General features: G+C 33.9%; 1 protein-coding gene and 1 pseudogene across 5 annotated transcripts; both read left to right on the plus strand.

Moving 5' to 3' along the window:
- Nucleotides 1-1,689: 1,689 nt before the first annotated feature.
- Nucleotides 1,690-8,520, plus strand: SUV2 (protein dimerization). 4 transcript variants are annotated; one of them, XR_848070.3, is made up of 13 exons: nt 1,690-2,070; nt 2,206-2,244; nt 2,562-2,680; nt 3,229-3,305; nt 3,410-3,672; nt 4,077-4,145; nt 4,964-5,046; nt 5,664-6,005; nt 6,073-6,179; nt 6,518-6,672; nt 6,928-7,124; nt 7,530-7,903; nt 8,249-8,520. XR_848070.3 is itself a non-coding variant. In XM_011084021.3 (12 exons), the coding sequence occupies exons 1-12, from the start codon at nt 1,795-1,797 to the stop codon at nt 7,792-7,794; spliced, it is 1,992 nt and encodes a 663-aa protein (XP_011082323.1). In that variant the 5' UTR covers nt 1,690-1,794; the 3' UTR covers nt 7,795-8,083. The 4 variants fall into 4 exon arrangements, 3 of the variants coding, with proteins under 3 accessions (XP_011082323.1, XP_020550809.1, XP_011082324.1); XM_011084021.3 differs by lacking the exon at nt 8,249-8,520 and having other exon boundaries at nt 7,530-8,083; XM_020695150.2 differs by lacking the exon at nt 8,249-8,520 and having other exon boundaries at nt 1,969-2,070; nt 3,229-3,327; nt 7,530-8,083.
- Nucleotides 8,521-12,110: 3,590 nt separating this feature from the next.
- On the plus strand, nt 12,111-14,303 carry LOC105165139 (7-deoxyloganetin glucosyltransferase pseudogene; annotated as a pseudogene). Its single transcript, XR_016065700.1, has 2 exons — nt 12,111-12,704; nt 13,348-14,303. The product of XR_016065700.1 is annotated as a 7-deoxyloganetin glucosyltransferase pseudogene (transcript).
- Nucleotides 14,304-18,499: the final 4,196 nt, after the last annotated feature.

Raw genomic sequence — 18,499 nt, forward strand, 5'->3', positions numbered from 1 at the left:
AGTATCAAAAATTCCAAGACTTAGCCAAGAGTTTTGACTTACGGGTGCCAGACCCTTTACATGTAAGACCCATTGATCAATGAGTTGGGGAAGCATTTCGTGGGCATGCTCGTTGAGTACTCTAACAAATAAAGAAAATAAAATCTCAACAACATATCAATCACAAATAAGATTATTTCGCGACCCAAACAATAGTTGAAGTCCAAAGATTTTTTTCTTCCAATCACATAACTGAATTATTGTTAGACAAAAAAATTCAAACAAATCACAGTTCAATTGTTTATTAAATTACATATCACAAACAATATTTTCATTACATGCTGAAAATTGATAAATTTTGGGCTCGCTTACTTGCAAGTAAGTTTGTCATTAGGTCAGATATCCAGTCCAATTAATCATGAAAAGTAATCGTGGCTAAAAAAATAGATGAAAATCTAAAGAGTAACGGAATGGGCTAATTGTTTGCCGTTGAGATCATGGAGCATTGATAATTTTTCAAACAATAAGAAAGTATTCGTAATTATATCAAATTTTAGGAGAATTCGTTGTAATTTACCCAAATTAAAAAGCTCTGAAATTAGTTATTAGTTGTTTAGTTTGGTATTTCTTATACTTATGCAAAAACTCTATTCTATATTTATTTTGGGAGTATTACAAATTTATTTCAGTTAAATTTATCCTATTACCCTTCATATAAAAAATTTCACCACCAAATTCAATAGAAACCCTAATTGCCATTATCAGTGAGTTCACCCATATTTAAAAAGGAAATTGAAATTCACCTGACTCCTATCTTCAAGATTTCTAAAAACAAGAAATAATAGTTAAAGCTCACTTCTCCTTCTCTCCCACGACTTTCAGACAAACCCTAAATGAAGCTCAAAAGTGCTATCTGAAGATGGAGGTAAGAATGTGAAGGAGTAGTTGAGGTTATTACTATAATTTTTCATGCAAAATGGGGCCAATTTGGTCAGTTGGTGACGGAGGAGAAGCAATGTTTCAACAAGAAAAGGAAGATGTTGCCGCGAAATTTACAAAATTCATTGTAATTCAGCAAATTACGAGAAAATCCTTAATAAATAAATTCTAGTCATGTAAAAGGGATAGATAAAAGACGGAACAGTATTTTGACTTCACATATCCTAAAAAGCGTAAATTTGGAGTAGTATAAATAATTCTCCTCATTTGAGAAAGAGAGTGATTTTTTATAAAGATTTTAATGTGAAGTGTGTTAAATTACACCCCAGTAATAAAAATCTAATTGATCTTGCTTTTTGGGGACAAAAGTTTGCAAGCTTTCCTTTCACCTCTTATTTGCATGATAAATCAGCCCACTCGAAATCCTTTGCGGGTGTGCTGACTTATGCAAGGGAAATAATAAAATGAAAGGGGCTTGGTTGCAAATTCAAACACATGAAAATAAATTGTTGAGTGGGTCCTATTATTTAATTTTTGTATATAGAATAATAAATTAGCGTAAACAAGGGCTTAATGTAGTCGGTAGGTACGATGAGTGATGTATGGTGACCAAAGTCAAATGGCGGACAGAGACTAAGTCAAACAACAAGTCAACTTTCCTCATAGACAATTTCGTCTATTGACTTCCATCCCTCTGGGCCTGAATTGAGATTTTGCAAACCTTGCGAGGGGAAGCGTAATAATAATTGAAATGGGTGGTGATATATGTAATTAATGGAAACACTTGTGGCAATTGGGAAATTTTTCATCTTAGTATGGGTTTAAGTGCTTGAGAGATTGGCGGATGGAGCCGTTTTGAGCGGCAGTAGTACGGCAATGGCGAGTGAGGGTTTCGACGCGGAAGAATGGGACGCCGACTTCCTAGACGAGCTAGTACAAGCTGAGGAGCTGGCCTTGTCTACCCAAATTTCTCATCAGCCGCAACAACCGCCGCGGGCGCCGCCGTCGTGTGTCGTTAGCTATTCCCCTCCTCGCGAACTGTCCCAGCGAATCCGTGAAACCTCCTACACGAGCGGCATTCCGGATACGTTTGATTCGTTTGCCCCTCGCGAGCCCCAATTTGCAAAGGAGCAAGAACTTGATAGACTAAAGGTTGAGATTACGCTCAAATAAGCTGATATTCGTTAGGATGATGATGCCTTTAGTTTTCTCCGTCTACGGATTGGAGCTTTATGCAAAAAAAACGTAACGTTCTGACTGTTCTTATGTTGTTTGCTGTCATTGCAGAAAGAGCTAAACCGCGTCTCGAAGCAGTTAAATCATCTGGTAAATGATGGCGAGATGTTTTGATCACGTTACCCTTTTCTTATTTATCTCTTCTATTTTTGATTGCGGAAAATTATTTCCACTTGAAAATATTAAGTGTGCTGCCTTACTATCGGAAACGGATTCTAAATAAGGTATCTATTGTTAAGTCAGAGTTTGTTAAAAGTTCCACATAGTACAGTATCTGGTGAAACAGAGCAACCCATCTTCTGTGGTTTGATTCTAATGCTGCGTTAACTCAAAAATGATTAACACACGCTCCTTTATCTGAGTATGAACTTTTTATTCTGATCGATGTTAAGAGCTTTTGAGTGCAGGAGCGGGAATGCTGGGAGCTTAGAAAGGAAAGGGACAAAAAGGAGGAGCAGCTGAAAGTTATACATTCAAGGATTGAGGTTAAGGATGCCGAGTTTCATCTCCCAAGGAGTGCAGAGATGTAAGTGACTTCAACTCTTGTTTTTGTGCGTACAAAATAGTGACCTTTCTAGGTTTAGGGCTTCGATGTCCTGCTAATTAAGATTTCTAGTATGTTGAAGGATTTATCATCTTTCAGACCAGCTGTTATGTCATCAGTATGCTCCTTGAGCATTCTTGTCTCATCTAAATAAAATATCCTGGTTTTAAAGGAGCTGTAATAATTGTAAGCCGACATGAAATCCTGATGACTATCTTTCTATAGGTAGGATAAGCAGTTCTAATCTCGAAAAAATATTTCATGCAAATTCAGCCCTGTGAAGAAATAAAGACTGATGAATCTCAAAGGAGGGGAGTTACACATCATATGGCACTGGGTGATAGTAAAAGTTGCACGGGACATCCATAATCAATCATGTTTGATATTGCTTTGGGGAATGCTAATGATCTGTCCTGTTTTCTTCAGTAGTCTCCGTAACTTCTGTTACGTAATTTCTGTAATAAGGCATTGGGCTTGAGAATGTGCTTGAACTGAAGTTTTCTTGGTGACTGTCATTTCCTTGTTTCTAGTCCCAAAGATCCTGGGACATCCGCAGTGCGTCCAAATGCAAATTTATCAGATCAGCAGCCTGGGTCCTGGACAAAATGTAGGTGAGCATATGTTCGAAGGTAAAAAAGATGAAGCATTCTCTTCTTTTGTTTCTTCCCATGTTATCTTATCTCTTTGCTTTTGTTGAAATTGGCATGTCAGCTTGTAAAACAGTAGGGGTACAGACAGATAAAACTACTGACGTATGCGGCTCAGAGAAATTGTTTGGTGTTTGGAACTCGGATAACCAAGAACTGGGAAGAGTTCTTGTTGCAAAGCTTTTTATGACTTGCAAAGAGGATTTTCATGTGCTGTTTGGATACCTGAACTGTCAAGATGACTCTGGCATGGCTTTGTCAGATCATCTGTGTCCTCAGTCCATAGAAACAACAAAAGTATCAAGTCTATTCACTGTGTTGACCGAGGTAAATACTTTTGAGTCCTGCTATTTACATGATTTCATATTTTTGGACGAAGAAGACTTCAAAATATGAGTTGTGCTGTGATTCTCAACTGTTGTTATACCTTTTCTGTTTAATTGTTGTATCTACATATACTTAACTTTAAGAAAGAGGCAATCAACTTCGATGACACTTGATCAGAACCATTAACTAATCTGGAAAATGACAATTCAATTTGTGAAAATGTTTCAACGACAGTTGTTGTATCATTTTTTATCATGCAAGTGATGAGTCTGTCCAATTTCGCCTTTGCTTCTGAAGGTTGTTTAATATCCTTCTTTTGCTATGTATGTTACCATTGTTGATATATCTGGATTCCTTCCAAGAGCTTGTTCAGTATATGTAAAGATTTGCTATTACTGTTGCAGATCAGTAATGCTACCTCAGTATTGAAGGATTTGTTGGAAGCTTTGCTTGATCTTTGCAGTCTAAAAAATGTGAGTTTGTAGCACAAGTAATCCACGTGTTGGTGATTGTATCTTCATTTATAACTTAAAACTTGTTTGATATACGTTTTGTTTTGCACAATCTAGCAATTGCATTAATTATGGTGGTTGCCTGAACAAATTGGTCAAAAGATAGTATATGCTAACATTACGGTCTGAGCTATAGACTTGAAAGTAATCTTTCTTCATGTTTGTTTAGTTACTAACAAGTGAGAGCTATCTTCTCTAGTTTTCTTCTAATTGCTTCTAAGATATTTCTTTTGCACCTGGTTTGTTTGGGGGAATGATATCTATTTGGAAATAATGGATGCCAGCCAGACACGAAATTCTTGTGTTTGGTGTGATTCCTACTTCTGAGGAAGGACACTGTTTCGTTGAAACTGAGTGTCTTGCGTCTAGAAATCTAGGAAACAAAATCCCATTTTCAAAGCACATAACAACTAATTATTCATATTTTGCTAATAATGACCTGATTGTTGTTTAAAAACAATCATTTATAAATTTGCGATACAAATTTGATGTTTATGTTTAGACAAGTACATTATGTTATTGATATACTTGTTCAAGTGATTAGTGCCTTTAGTTTATGTATGTTGTATTCAATAAAAAAAAAAAATAGAATTAGTTACAATTGATGCATTCATTAAAATTAATCAAGTCCTTAACATACAAACAAATGTGTATAGATTTACTGTTAATTATCATAATTATTGCTCTTAGCTTTGATTCATTGAAGTCATCAATGGAGTCAATTTCATTATTTCCACTAAACTCCATTTGACTGAGCACAGAATCCATCACTGATGCAGGTAGTTATTGTTCATAGGTCTCTTCGTGTTCTACACATGATTTTGATCAATTCCACCAGCATGGAAAAGGAATTTGGTAAAAGGTGCGATGAAGTAGCTCATGTGATTTTTCTTATTGTCGTTGCTGGAGTTGGTAAACATGTTTCGTCATGATCAAGCCAAGATCTATTTAATTTGCTTCCTATTTCTCTTCTCATTATCAGGAACATAAACAATTTTTTTGGTTTAGTAATTCTCAAATTTGGATAGGGATAGAAAAGGGTTGTTACATGTTTGCATTGAAGAATTTAGATCTAAAATGTTTAATTTCGTATTGTAGAATATAAAAAGCCAAATAAAAACCTTATAATCAGCAAAATTTGGGGTGCTCATTAACTCGTCAACCAGAGCTGGTGCTTGACAGTTTAAATTAGAACTCTTTATGATGTGACAGTTGAAAACCATGACTTGAAAACATTAATACATGTGATGCAGTTAAAAATTACCTTTAGGAAAATTTCTTCTTGTCGATATTCCAGTGTAAGGATAAGAGCTCTGAGCTACCTGTTGAAAGCGGTTCCACTCTTTCTGTTTCTTGTATATGCTTTATTGTATGGTTTTCTTTTTCACTTCCTCGCAAAAGAAGAAGAGAAAATCATTTATGGTTTGGATATTTATCTCCTTATGTACTTTGATTTTATCATCCACTCTACTTTACCAGGGAAAATGTTACGATTGAGGAATTCCCTGAAAACAGCAAATCTGATACAAATGGATATGGAATTTTGCAAAAAGAAAGCATAAGTTTTGCAAATATAGCAGAGATGTTAAAGCAGGGCCCAATTCGGCATGGTACGAGATTGTGTTATGATAAAACCCCTGATCATAGCAGGTTCCTTGGTAATAGATTTAGCGCATCTATTTCTGTTGTCTATTGGGTTTCTGTTTTTGAACATATGTGCCAAATTGCCATAAAATACAATGAAGAAGAAATCCGGCATGAAGCACTTTCAGTCATGAATTTGGTTCTTATGAGACACAAAGCCTATGTGGAGAGAGTCAAGTAAGTAATTTCTGTTTGCTATGGCCATTTTGCCCATTTACTACTCTAAGCATGCATCTTTGGTCAGGTTTGCTGGGGAACCAGTATTTCAATGTTTATCGCGATTATTGAGGAGGGAAGCTGGATTTTCTGTGCAAGACCAAGCTGTTCATACACTTTATCTGCTATGCAATTGTGAGTATGTCTATGTTTTTGGACTAGAAAGCAAACTGTGATCAAATCTACCTGTGATTGTCCAAGTCTCGTATTTCTCTCTTAATCTTGTTTGATCATCTTGCAGTTTTTATATCTGTGGAGGAGACTCCCTTGAATTTATTGCAACTACTTTAAACAAAATCATGTACTAAGTTATGCAAATTACTTATTCATGCAGCCTGTGCTGTAGTCACTTGGGAAACCTGAAGGTCTCCTTTTGTAATCTAGTTTAAGTATTCATTCCTCATATTAGATACTTAAGATGGAGATTCAATATTTTACTGGTGTAATCGTTTATCTCACTGTATTCTGTAAAGGTCCAGAAGTCATAGCTAGACTTTGTTCTGGTTCAGAAGAGGATGGAGACTCCAAGGATATTAATGACAAAAGTATTTCAACTTTCCAAGTGTTAAATGAGATCTTAATCGGCTTGGCAGATTGTGTAGCTTGCTATGGAACTGCTAGTGCAGAGGTAAGCTTGACTTTTCAGGCATTTGCGGTGGTGCCTGCAAGATTTGAACATTTGATTTGGTCACATGGGGATCTATATCCCACCCAATTGATTAATGTTTCTTGTCTAGTTGATCTGATGAATTGGGTGATCTTTCATCTTGCTGCATGCTGGTTAGATTCAGCAAAATAGCATTATCCAGTCACGTGTTTTGCCTACTCTAGTCGTATTCTCTACTTGAATCTCATTTGACCTTGACATTTGCTAAACTTTCAGGAGATGAAGCTTCGAAGAAATGCTATTGTTTTCCTAGCATTCTTAGGATCGTCGGGAAAACCCGGCTTGGAAATTTTGATAAATTATAGTCTTCCTAAGGGTGCCAATTTCCTTGCTATCATATTGCAATCTTTAAAATCAGATTTGGACCTTCAGACACTAAAGCCTGCTCAGCCATCAGTCATTGCCAGAGAACAGTAAGTTTCTGTCTATGACCAAGTACAGCAGTATTTGTTTATTTTAACTGTAGAGGGTCTGCAAAAGAAGTCCTTTACGAATTCATTTTTTCATGGTATCTCTGTGTGGTCTGCTGGTATTCTGCAGCTTATGCATATTTACAGGTCAGATAACTCAATCTTTTTGTAGACAAATAGCAATAAGAACATAGTGTTCTATGCTAGCAGCAACAGGATCTGGTAGTTTGAAGTTCCTTTCTAATAAATGAGTCCAGCCCAAGAAGTCTACTCCAAGAAATGATTAGAAAGTTTTAAGTGGGAGTTAACTATATTAACTTGGCCAGTTGCTAATGATTCTTGATTTCTGTAAGAAATACTTCCATTTTCTTCTTGCAATTCTTGTTACTACTTCTGTTTCATTTGCAGATGCTTGCTCGTTCGGGAGGCACTAATCCTTTTGAATAGACTTGTGTCCCATCCTCAATACTCCAACCCTGTTTTGCAAGCCTTAACAAACACAAGACACATGGCGAGCATGGCTGTGGATATTGCTACCAGATTGGCCCAGAAAAGCAAGTTATTGTGGCAGGACAATAACACCACGAAGCAAATTAGGGAATCTGAAATTTTGGACTTGGCTCGGGTCTTCAAAAACAGAATTTTTACATTTTTAGGAGATAGCATATCATGAGAACAGGACTTTCTGATGGCCTGCTTTTTGGGGTATCAATGAGTGCCCTCAAGTTTAATTACAACATTCTGGTGCTAATGCTCTCTATCTTCCCCATCCATTTTTCCAGGTAGGTTTTTTTAACCCTGGCTCACCTTGTCGGCTGTACATGCTCAAGTTTGTTGTAGTATTTATCAGTACACGTGAAATTTTGTCAACTCAAGAAGTCTTGTAATTCTATCCAATAGTACCTTGTTTAAAATTATGCCCTCATTCTGAGGCGTGGTAATGAAAGCCAATTGCTGCTGAAGCTAATTGTGAAGAGGGCTGATACCTCATTTGCGTTTCTCCATGATTCTTAGATTTAGTCATGGAAAATCTACTGTGACCATATAATCTGTCTTGTTTAACCTTGTGAAAATGGCTCCTGTAAGTTTCTACCTAGTTATTCGTTGATGACGCTTGCACTTTTCAGCACCAGTCAAGGCTATCGGGAGCACGAAGGTCGAACGCCACTAAGGATAGAAAGGAAGGTGAAAATTTTGTTCTTATTTTGATTTTTTTGAATTTATGATATGAGTTCAACCAAATTCACTCCCAATCTAGAAATCGTCTGTTCTTGATATATTTGCATAGTTTAGCTTTCTACTTTCTACAAGTGCTAATGGAACTGAGGGGAGCCCTACGTATCCTCTTAATCGAATCATTTCATGATATTCACGTCTATCCGGTGGAGGTTTTCTTTTAGTGTTTGTTACTAATTAAGTGTTCCTTTGGCCCTGCAATTAAGTTGGTCGAGCTTTCTTTCAAGTGCGAAATCAACCTCTTGTATAACTGAGTTCTTTGGTAATACACTTCTGAGATTGAATTAAAGGGAAATAGTATAGTTGGTACCTTAAGTTTGCATTTAAAATCACTTTAACTCTTCAATTTTATTTTTTGACTTTCGCACCTTTAAATTATAATTTTTGTTTCAAGTTGGTCCATCTTACCATTTTTCGTTGCTGAATTTGACTTTTTGAGGGCTAATGGGCAATTTGAGTTTTGTTTTCTTTCTCATTTTAGTCCCTTAAATTTGTAAAATCATAAAATGGATTTTTTTTCATACGGATGAACAAATATTTTCTTAGTATTTTCTACATGAAGAATTTCTGACAGATTTACCACATTTCGTAATGAAGAATCACCATATGTGATTTTTAAAAGATGCTAGAAAAAATAATTTCATTATTTACAAACTCAAAAGGATGTACATGGAATTAAATTGGATTTCAAACATCTTCATTTAAGTTGATCTAAAAATCTAACAATAGCTTCTTGCATTTTTAGAAACTTTATTGCATTTTTATTTTTACACAAAAATAAAAGTTCATTACCAAAAACCATCAAATACGTTTCAAGAATGTCAACGGGATAACATCAAAAGTTTAATTCCAATTGAGTTCACTTAAATTAAAACTCATTACCCATTAACATTATTATCTTTGTTGTATAATTTTATGAGCAGATTGACAAGAGATATCAATTACATAATAAACATAATAACATTTATAATATAATTAATTGTTATAGCACACTATTTATTTTTCTTATGAAGTTCATGAAAGAGGAGAAAAATAAAATAATAATTAATATAATTAATATTTTCTTAAATAGCTTTTGTTAATTTTGAATGTACACGACCAAAATATTATTGGTAGAACCGTAGAAATATCTGAAGAGATGGTCATTTTATTTAAAAATAGATATGCTTGAGGATAGTTGGGTCAATAGACCTTTGTATCAAGTAGATATGATTACTTTAACTGTGTTTACAAATACTTATTTTAAGCGCTTATCAATTTATTTTTAAAAATATTGTGAATTTTTTTTAATTTTTTCAAATTGATTTAAATTAAAATTATAAGTAACTTCTCACTAACTTATATAGTTTATTTACAAAATTACAAGTATTAATATATTCTTTTTCAAACAGTTAATATTTATTTTCAAATATTTTAATTTGTATTATTTCTTAATTTATAAATTCATCTATAACTTATTTCCACCCCAGAAATATAAGTTATTACAAATACTAATTTAATAAATGGTATAAATAATTTAGTACAATAAATCCCGAATTATTTATTTTAATAATTATTATAAAAAAATTACAACTATACCCCAATTTGGGGGTATAGTTGCCTTATATATATATATATAATATTAAAATAAATAACTCAATAAATCCTCTCAAGTACTTGAGCTTCCAATCCTCAGCCAGTCGGGATTTTGGGAACCTCAACCAACTCACCCACCTACCTTCTACTCTTAATATATTTTAGTAGATGTGTGGCACATTATATACATATATAATTTTTTTAAAAAATTAAGATAACTTTTTATAAATTCTATGATTTATTTTTGTAGAGTTAAAAATTATCTAAAATAAGATGAGGTGTACAAGAGTTATAAGCAATTTTGTTTTACAATTTATTAGTAAAATTATAATTATTAAATTATTTTTTTAAAAAAGAACACTCAAATTTGAACTTTCTTAACTTTTAATTTTTTGGTTTTCAAGTACTACTAACTTCCACCATTAGCTGACTCACAATTTTCTGTATAATTTATTTTCGTAACAAAAGTAAACGCTATGGAAATCATCCCTTAAATAGTCAAATTTCAGCTGCAATAAAGATAAACTATATTTTCCTCTTAGGGTACAATAATTGTATTAATTAAACTTTTAACTAACTTTTTTCAGTCAAAGTCCCTCTCATTATGGAATACTTTTTTATTTATTTTTATGGGACAAAAAGTTTACGAGCCTAAAACAAATTCAATCTCCCCCAAGAAGAGTGTCCGATCTCTTGCTTTTGTATGACCCACAGCAAATTTTCATGTCTTATCTTTTTTATCTATCATTTTGTATTTTTGTAATATTTAATTTAAAATTTTTATTTTCCTTTGATGGTTATTTTTTATTTGTATTTTTTTAATATTATGCCATTATTATTTTTTTTATCACCATTTCTTATAAACTTAATATTAACAATCACCCCAAGAATCACTCAAAAAATTACAGTATTCTATATTATTTTTGGGACAATATATATATATATACTTTATTTAAAAATAATATTAAATTACACACACAGTGTGCTGCAAATTATTAGTAACGTACGTGCACCGACAGATCAATCTCTTTCCCTATTTATAGGCAACCCCTTTGTTGGAAAATAGAAGCTGTGCCGTGGAAAAACCACTGCCTTGAAAGCGAAATTTCGGTACTACCGTGGTGCAGATAGTATAAACCGATCGCTCCCCAAGGTTAACACAGCTATTACTTTCTTACACGCGCACTCGTGGAAGAAAGCTTGAAACAACGAACAAAATTAACACTCAGAAGTGAAAGAAGAGGAAAGAGTTAGAAGAGAAAAGGCTCTCGATTGTTTTTTTTTCTAAATGAAATGAACTCAAGGCCTATTTATAGAGCCATGACTAAGTAGATAAAATCAATTGGACTTATCCAATTTTTAATTGACTAAGTAGATAAGATCAATTGGACTTATCCAATCCTTAATCCAACGGATATAATAGAACAAAAGAGGATTTGTTGGTTAATAGCTAAAAATAGGGCAAGGGACTTGGTCTTCTTATTAGTCATTCCTAACAATCCCCCACAAATGACTAATATAGAAGAAGAATATGATTTCTGAGTGAAGGAATAGATATACTTAAGCATTAATATCTTTCGATTGAATTAATGCATAGTGAAGTGAGGCAATCAATTTGGCTAACGAGAGTGATATAACTCTTGAACTTTCGATAGCTCAAATTCAGACCCCCACAATCACGTATGAATTCCTTAATGTTCGTTGTTCCGCGATAAAGTTCCAAGTGCTATTAAAGGCCGTGCGCTTGTACCTTGGATTCTGATGAGTGCTCTAGAAAGAACTTTCATTTTTTCTTTCATAGAAGGCGGCCTACCTCCACACTCATCTAGATAGCTTCATCAAGTCTTATAGACCACTCAACAACTGAGCTATGAAGCTATCTTCTTGAACAAAGTCAGGGTTATCCATCAAGTCCTTATTAGGACCACCCAAACACAGGGCTATGGATTTATATGGTCATTACCATATTCCATTCTTTGCAAAGTTCTGTTGGCAAAAGTATACGATAACCAACAAGAAAAACCGGCAATGCATCTTAGAAAATTTACATGCACATTAAAACACAAGTAGAGAGGGTGACATAGACAAACTCAGCAGATTCCAACGTGCCAGCATTACTCTCGCTCCGCCTCTCCACTAAAACATTCAAATCATAAGTCATCCACGATTGTTGTTGCCATGGTTTCAAACAAAGTGCATCTCTTGAACAAAACAACACTCCTTGATCTTCTCAAGCCTTCTCTACTAATCAGACACAGACTTCCATTCCAATGGCTCCAGCACCAGAAACCTCACGCCGTCGTAGTCCCATTCCCAGCACAAAGCCACATAAACGCATCCCTCAGCTAGCAAAACTCCTCCACCACCGAGGCTTCCACATAACATTCGTCAACACAGAGTTCAACCACAACCGCCTCCTCAAGTCCAAAGGCTCCACCTTTCTGGAAAATCTGCCTGGTTTCGGCTTTCAAACCTTCCCAGATGGGCTGCCCCCTTCCGACGAAGACGCCACGCAGAGCGTTCCAGCTCTGTGTGAGTCCATGCGGAGAAACAGTTTGGTCCCATTTCGAGAGCTTCTTGCGAAGCTCAATAATAGTTGGGTTGTTCCTCCTGTTACTTGTGTTGTTTCAGATGGGGTGATGAGTTTCACCCTCCAGGCTGCTCATGAGATGAATGTGCGTTGTGTGCTGTTCTGGACGTTTGCAGCTTGTGGGTTCTTGAGTTTCAAGCTCTGTGCGGATTTAATCGACAGGGGGATCACTCCCTTCAAAGGTATTGTTTTCATGTGTAGACTGTGGATAGAAGGGTTTGGTTACCGGGTGAAATCTGCGTGTTCTTGGGTTTGGTTACGTTTTTCACAAAGCTGTCTTGCTGTTTCCGGATAGGCTTACAACTTTTGTATCGGGAAATCTAACTCGGGAAATGCTCAACCAGCAAAGGCCCCCCCAGAAAAAGCTTATTTTTTGTCACGTAAGCAACCACTTTTAAAAAATTAGTGGCCTGACTCGTACAATTGAAAAAAAAAAATAATTTTGGAGTCCTACAATTAAAAAAAAAACTTAATTTCGGAGTCCTACAATTGAAAAAAAAAAAAATTTAGGAGTCCTACAATTGAAAAAGAAAAAAATTGTAGTAAATACAATTAAGCCAAATAAATTTATATAATAAATAAATATATAATATACATGCATATATATATAGGTATACAATTTATACATACAATATTAACAAATAAATTAAAAATACCAAAAAATATAGGTCGATTATAATTCATGCGACATAATTACATTTTTTATCGGACTAAAAGTATTGCTTTATATTCTATGGGATTAAAAATATAATTTTGACGAACACAGGAATGTGTGTAGTTATGTGTTGCACATTTGCAAACTATTGAAATTGGGTCTTTTTTCAGATTCCAGTTTCCTAACAGATGGAAGTTTAGAAGGGCCGGTGGAGTGGGTGCCCGGCCTGGAAAACTTTCTATTCAAGCACATATTGACCTTCATTCAAACGACGGATCCAAATAACGTCGTGTTATCCTATGTTAAGGAAGAAATAGAGGCAATCTCAAAAGCTTCAGCTGTCATTCTGCACACGTTCGACGCCTTAGAATGCCGTCTCTTGGACGTCCTGTCGCTGATGTTACCTCCAATCTACACGATCGGCCCTCTTCAACCGCTTGTTGATCAAATTTCAACTAAAACTATGGTATCATCCATGGACTTTAGCCTGTGGAAAGCTGAGGATGAATGCTTCGAGTGGCTAAATTCCAAATAGCAAAACTCGGTTATTTATGTGAACTTCGGTAGCTTTGAAGTGTATACACCAAGTGAAATTCAAGAACTGGCACTGGGGCTGGCAGAGAGCAAGAATAACTTCTTGTGGATACTCAGGCCTGATTTGGTCAAGGGAAATTCAGGCATTCTGCCTCCTGGTTTCACTGCTGAAACTAAAGACAGGGGCCTGATCGTGAGCTGGTGCCAACAGGAGAAGGTCCTGAGCCACCCATCTGTGGGTGGATTCTTGACACACTGCGGGTGGAACTCGATCATAGAAGGCATAACTGCCGGGGTGCCATTTTTGTGCTTGCCATGGTCCACAGATCAGCCTGCAAACTGCAAGTCTATTTGCAGTGAGTGGGGGATTGGCCTGGAAATTAGCAAAAATTTCAAGAAAGATGAAGTAGGGATGCTTGTGAAGGAGCTGTTGGGACGAGAAAAGGGCAGGAAGATGAAGAAGAGAGCAATGGACTGGAAGGAACAGGCTGCTACAGCCACTGCTTGTCCTTATGGTTCATGTTTTCAGAATCTCGAGAGATTAGTCAAAGAAGTGCTCCTAAAATGAATCTTGATGAAAAGTGTTGATTAATGTGGAATTTAGTTAATTTGCATGTTGTATTTGTTTGGACACTCTATTTCTATTGTGGATGTTGATGTACCAAAAACCGTTAGGACTGTTTTCCAATAAATGGTTGTATAATAAGTTGTTCCAAAAAATAGAACAGGGCATATTTTAGTAAGTGTTTGGGATGATTGCTACTTCAACAGCAAAGAGTTTGCCTTTAATCTCCAATATATGGCTTGCAAAACATATAACTGTCGGAACCACGTTGGGATGGTTCCCACTATCCTTTGACACTTAAATCAGTAAAAACACTTTTCTAGGCATAATCCTCTGACAATGGCATGCAACTTGGAAGTTCATCATGGCTCTAGGAAAGTCTGAAGACTGGCCTTGTTGTGGTTGCACGTGAAAACAGAGATGTGAATGGATGTGAAAATCTTGAATGATGCTTGCATGATGGGCAAACACATCACTTGGGAAGAAAGTTCTTATTGTAACACATGTGAAAGGAGATGTGTGAATGACTGTGAGAATCTTGGAGGCTACTCGCATGATGGCCTAGCACGTATTTCATGAAAAGAGGCATCGACGAACTTGAATTGTGATATCCTCGATGAGCATCGTTGGTGATAAGATGACGATTCAGAAGTGCAAACTCAATGTCGATATCATGAAAAGAAGATTTGTCCACCAAGACCTCGAATTGGGACAAAGTGTTAGAGATGGAGTCAAGTGCCTCTCTAATCACCTCTTCAGACTACTCATGGATATGTATGGACATGTGACAAGATCAAATCTTGGGCGGTTGGGTGAGGTTGGATTTTCATAAAAGTCAAGAAGTAGCTAGTTTCATTGTCAAATTCCCAAACGGGAACGCATGGTGTGGCGAGTGGCGATGCTCACAACACTTGATTCATCAGTACGCAGCAAGAGGAGAGCCCATCTCTCCTCCTAATCCTATCATTTCATGATATTCACATTTCTATCCAGTAGAGGTTTTCTTTCAGTGTTGTCACAAATTGAGTGTTGGTTCCGCACTGTGATTGAGTTGCTCAAACTTGCATTTTAAGTGCAAATTTATTCTCTTGTGTTGTGTACCTTTTATTTAATAATTACTTTTGAAGAAGACTAAACTTTTAAGCTCCTAAAAACATCTTATAAGAGCTTATAAAGTGTTTACCTAATTTTTAAAGATCTCAAAATAAAACGTTTCGTATCTTATAAGTTTTTTAAGAAAAGTTAACTTTTTTAATTTTTTTTATAAGATCTTATAAATTATATAAAATTAATATATTACAAAAATATCTCTACACACACGCTCTCCTCTCTCTCTCTCTCTCTCACACACACACACACACACAACTTTCACATATTAAATATTTTATAATTTCTATATTTTATTTGCTATAATATCTAATTATATTATTCCTCATCATTAAAAAAATATAAATTAAATAGCTATTATTAATTAATAAAATGATATTTTTTAGCATTCATGCAAGTTTATTACTGCGTGCCAATAATTATATTCCTAAGTGGAAGCATCATGCACTAAATTAAACATTCACTTTTTCTATTATATTTTAGAAAATTAAATATGAAATGTACTAATCAAAATAAAATTTATTATTTTTTATTAAAAATAATTATTATCGACAACCAATAAATGCAAATATAATTAAAAAGTTAGCAAATGGAGGCAAAAATGGTCTTTAACCAATTAAGTTTGTCTTAAAAGTAATTTTTTTCTCAAATACTATCTAATTTGACTTTAATCAACTTTTTATTTTTTTACAAACATTATCCATTTTTAATTAATTTAAAATTGATAAACATGATGACCTTCATATAATTAATTTAATACAACCCTACCTCTCAACTACACACAGCTGGGATTTTGGGAACCTAAATCATCTCACCCATACCCTACTTATAAATTTCTACATACTTTAATTAAAAAAATTAATAACCTAACTCTATCACATGTTTATAAATTCGATGTTATTACTACTAGTTAGTACCAAGTTAGAAATAATTTAATTTGTTAAGATATTAATATTAAATAATTTTCTTCTCTAATAATTTAAATTTTTAAATGAGATGATCGTTTAATACGATATCAGACCAAAGCCGAACAAGAGGTCCGATTTATAAAAAGAAAGGCTCGCCATGCAAGGGGAGTGTGTTCGGATATATTAGTATTGAATTGTTCTTTTTTATAACAATTTTAACTTCTTATTTGAGCGTAAATCGGTGTTTTCAAGGGTTTAAAATAAATGTTTATAAGCTTATTGGTGAAAATAAGTTGAAAGAGTGTCTATCATTTAGCTTTTGAATCGTTTAAATTAAGTAAAAAAATTATAAGCAGTTTCTTACATGTAGTTAGTAAAATACGGGATGAGTAGTAAACACTATATTATACGTACGTGTATTATTTATTTTATTATTCTAAAATACGTACAAAAATCAGCATAAAATTGTGAATATACGTATCCTTGATATATACGTGTATTGCATTTTACACCCCTCCAAATATAGTTAAATTAGCCGGCGCACGGACCAAACCTATCCTAAACCCATAGGAAGTAGTTTGTGCAGGACGTTCTACCCAGTATCTATGCCCTCAGGTGCTTTCTTAGTTAAACCAAGAGGGCTGGGAAATGAGCTCGTTGCATTGCTGCTTTGAGCTGTAGTTTTTCCTTTTAGACTTTTGTAGAGCGATGGTCGCCGTCTCGTAGCCCTCAGCTTTTTTAGTGGTGTACTTGATTAATTGTTGCCACAGGCATAAACTATATATTAATCTTAGGGCCCATTAACATTTATGTTTACATTTTTATTATTAAAAGAAAAACAACAACAAAAAATAAATCATCTACTTGCATGTTCTGGAGTCTGGACTTCATGTATCAGAATGAACTCCACTAATTAATTATTATACTTTTTATTTAAATGAAAAGGATGAAGTATTATCTTTTGAATAGATCAATTACAATCATCAATATTATATATTTATATATAACAACAACAGAAAATTATAATATTAATTATATATTAATCATTAATATCAGATAATTATATTTAAGCAACAACTATTATTAAATTAGAATAATATCGTATATATTGGTAGAATTCAAAATCATAATCTTAAAATTACGGGCCCTCTGCTTCGTCAACTGAACTAAATTTTTTTGCCGTTAATTGTTGTACTTGCAGCTAACTTTTTGCAGCTAATTATATTAATGTAACAATTAAATCTACGTATTACTTAAAAAAAGTATATATATATATATATATTCTCGACCTTCTAGGCGCTCCTAGGTTGGTACATCACTGTTCACTACCCTCTCATCATGGGCATTTATCAATGTCATAATATACTTCCCAAAGGTTGTTATAACTTACGCAACTAAGACGTAGTGAGTTCGAGTTTTATAAATATAAATATTTAATTAAATTTTAATAGTAGTGAATTGTCTGAATGGAAATTATATATTAGTATGTTGTTTTTCTCTTTATTTTATGTATTTGATTGAATTAAAAATATTAATGCATTACGTGTTGAATATTATAATACTATATCGATTGATTTGAAAACATCAATATATTTTAAAAGATAAAAAAAAAAAAAAAAGTTCTTACTATGAAAGGTTCATAGGAATGATTTCAGTAGCAAAAGTTGGAGGGAGCCATAAATTATTAAAATATTCTTGAAATAATATTTTTATTTTTAAAATTTAATTAATTTTGATTTAATTAATAAATATATAAAGATAATAATGGACGTATTTAATAAATAAATTCTTTAAATTATAAGGAATTAAATTTTGTAATTACGAATAATTTATTGAAGTTGTAAGCGATATTTATTCATATACAATTCATCTATAATCTGGTCAGTATTAATTTTTCTTTTTGCTATTTTTCTCCGAATATAGGTAATCAAACAATTATGTAAGATAGTTAAATATTTACGAGTTCTACTTTTTATTATTATTTTAAATAAGATAAATGAATTGTTATTAATTAAAATAAATCGATTATAATCATTATTGTCGAGTATCAATATCTAATAAAAATCATTACAATATTAACTTACATGTAAGAATTTGAGAAGAGAAGTGAGAAATGCTTCAATCTCTTTTATCCATTAAAACACGTAATTTACATGTTATACTGTGTAGCACCCCTTTTGCTACAAGGGCTATACCTACCCTAAACGT

Source organism: Sesamum indicum, linkage group LG6 (genome assembly GCF_026168435.1).
Source record: "Sesamum indicum cultivar Baizhima isolate 11 linkage group LG6, ASM2616843v1, whole genome shotgun sequence".
In the NCBI taxonomy this organism is placed as follows: Eukaryota; Viridiplantae; Streptophyta; class Magnoliopsida; order Lamiales; family Pedaliaceae; genus Sesamum; species Sesamum indicum.

What these genes read in the sequence shown, in the direction of transcription:
- SUV2 (XM_011084021.3), top strand. Translation starts at nt 1,795, where the DNA reads ATGGCGAGTGAGGGTTTCGACGCGGAAGAATGGGACGCCGACTTCCTA. An exon ending in CGAAGCAGTTAAATCATCTG is followed by an intron (nt 2,245 to 2,561) that starts GTAAATGATGGC and finishes TTTTGAGTGCAG; the next exon opens with GAGCGGGAATGCTGGGAGCT. An exon ending in ATGGAACTGCTAGTGCAGAG is followed by an intron (nt 6,673 to 6,927) that starts GTAAGCTTGACT and finishes CTAAACTTTCAG; the next exon opens with GAGATGAAGCTTCGAAGAAA.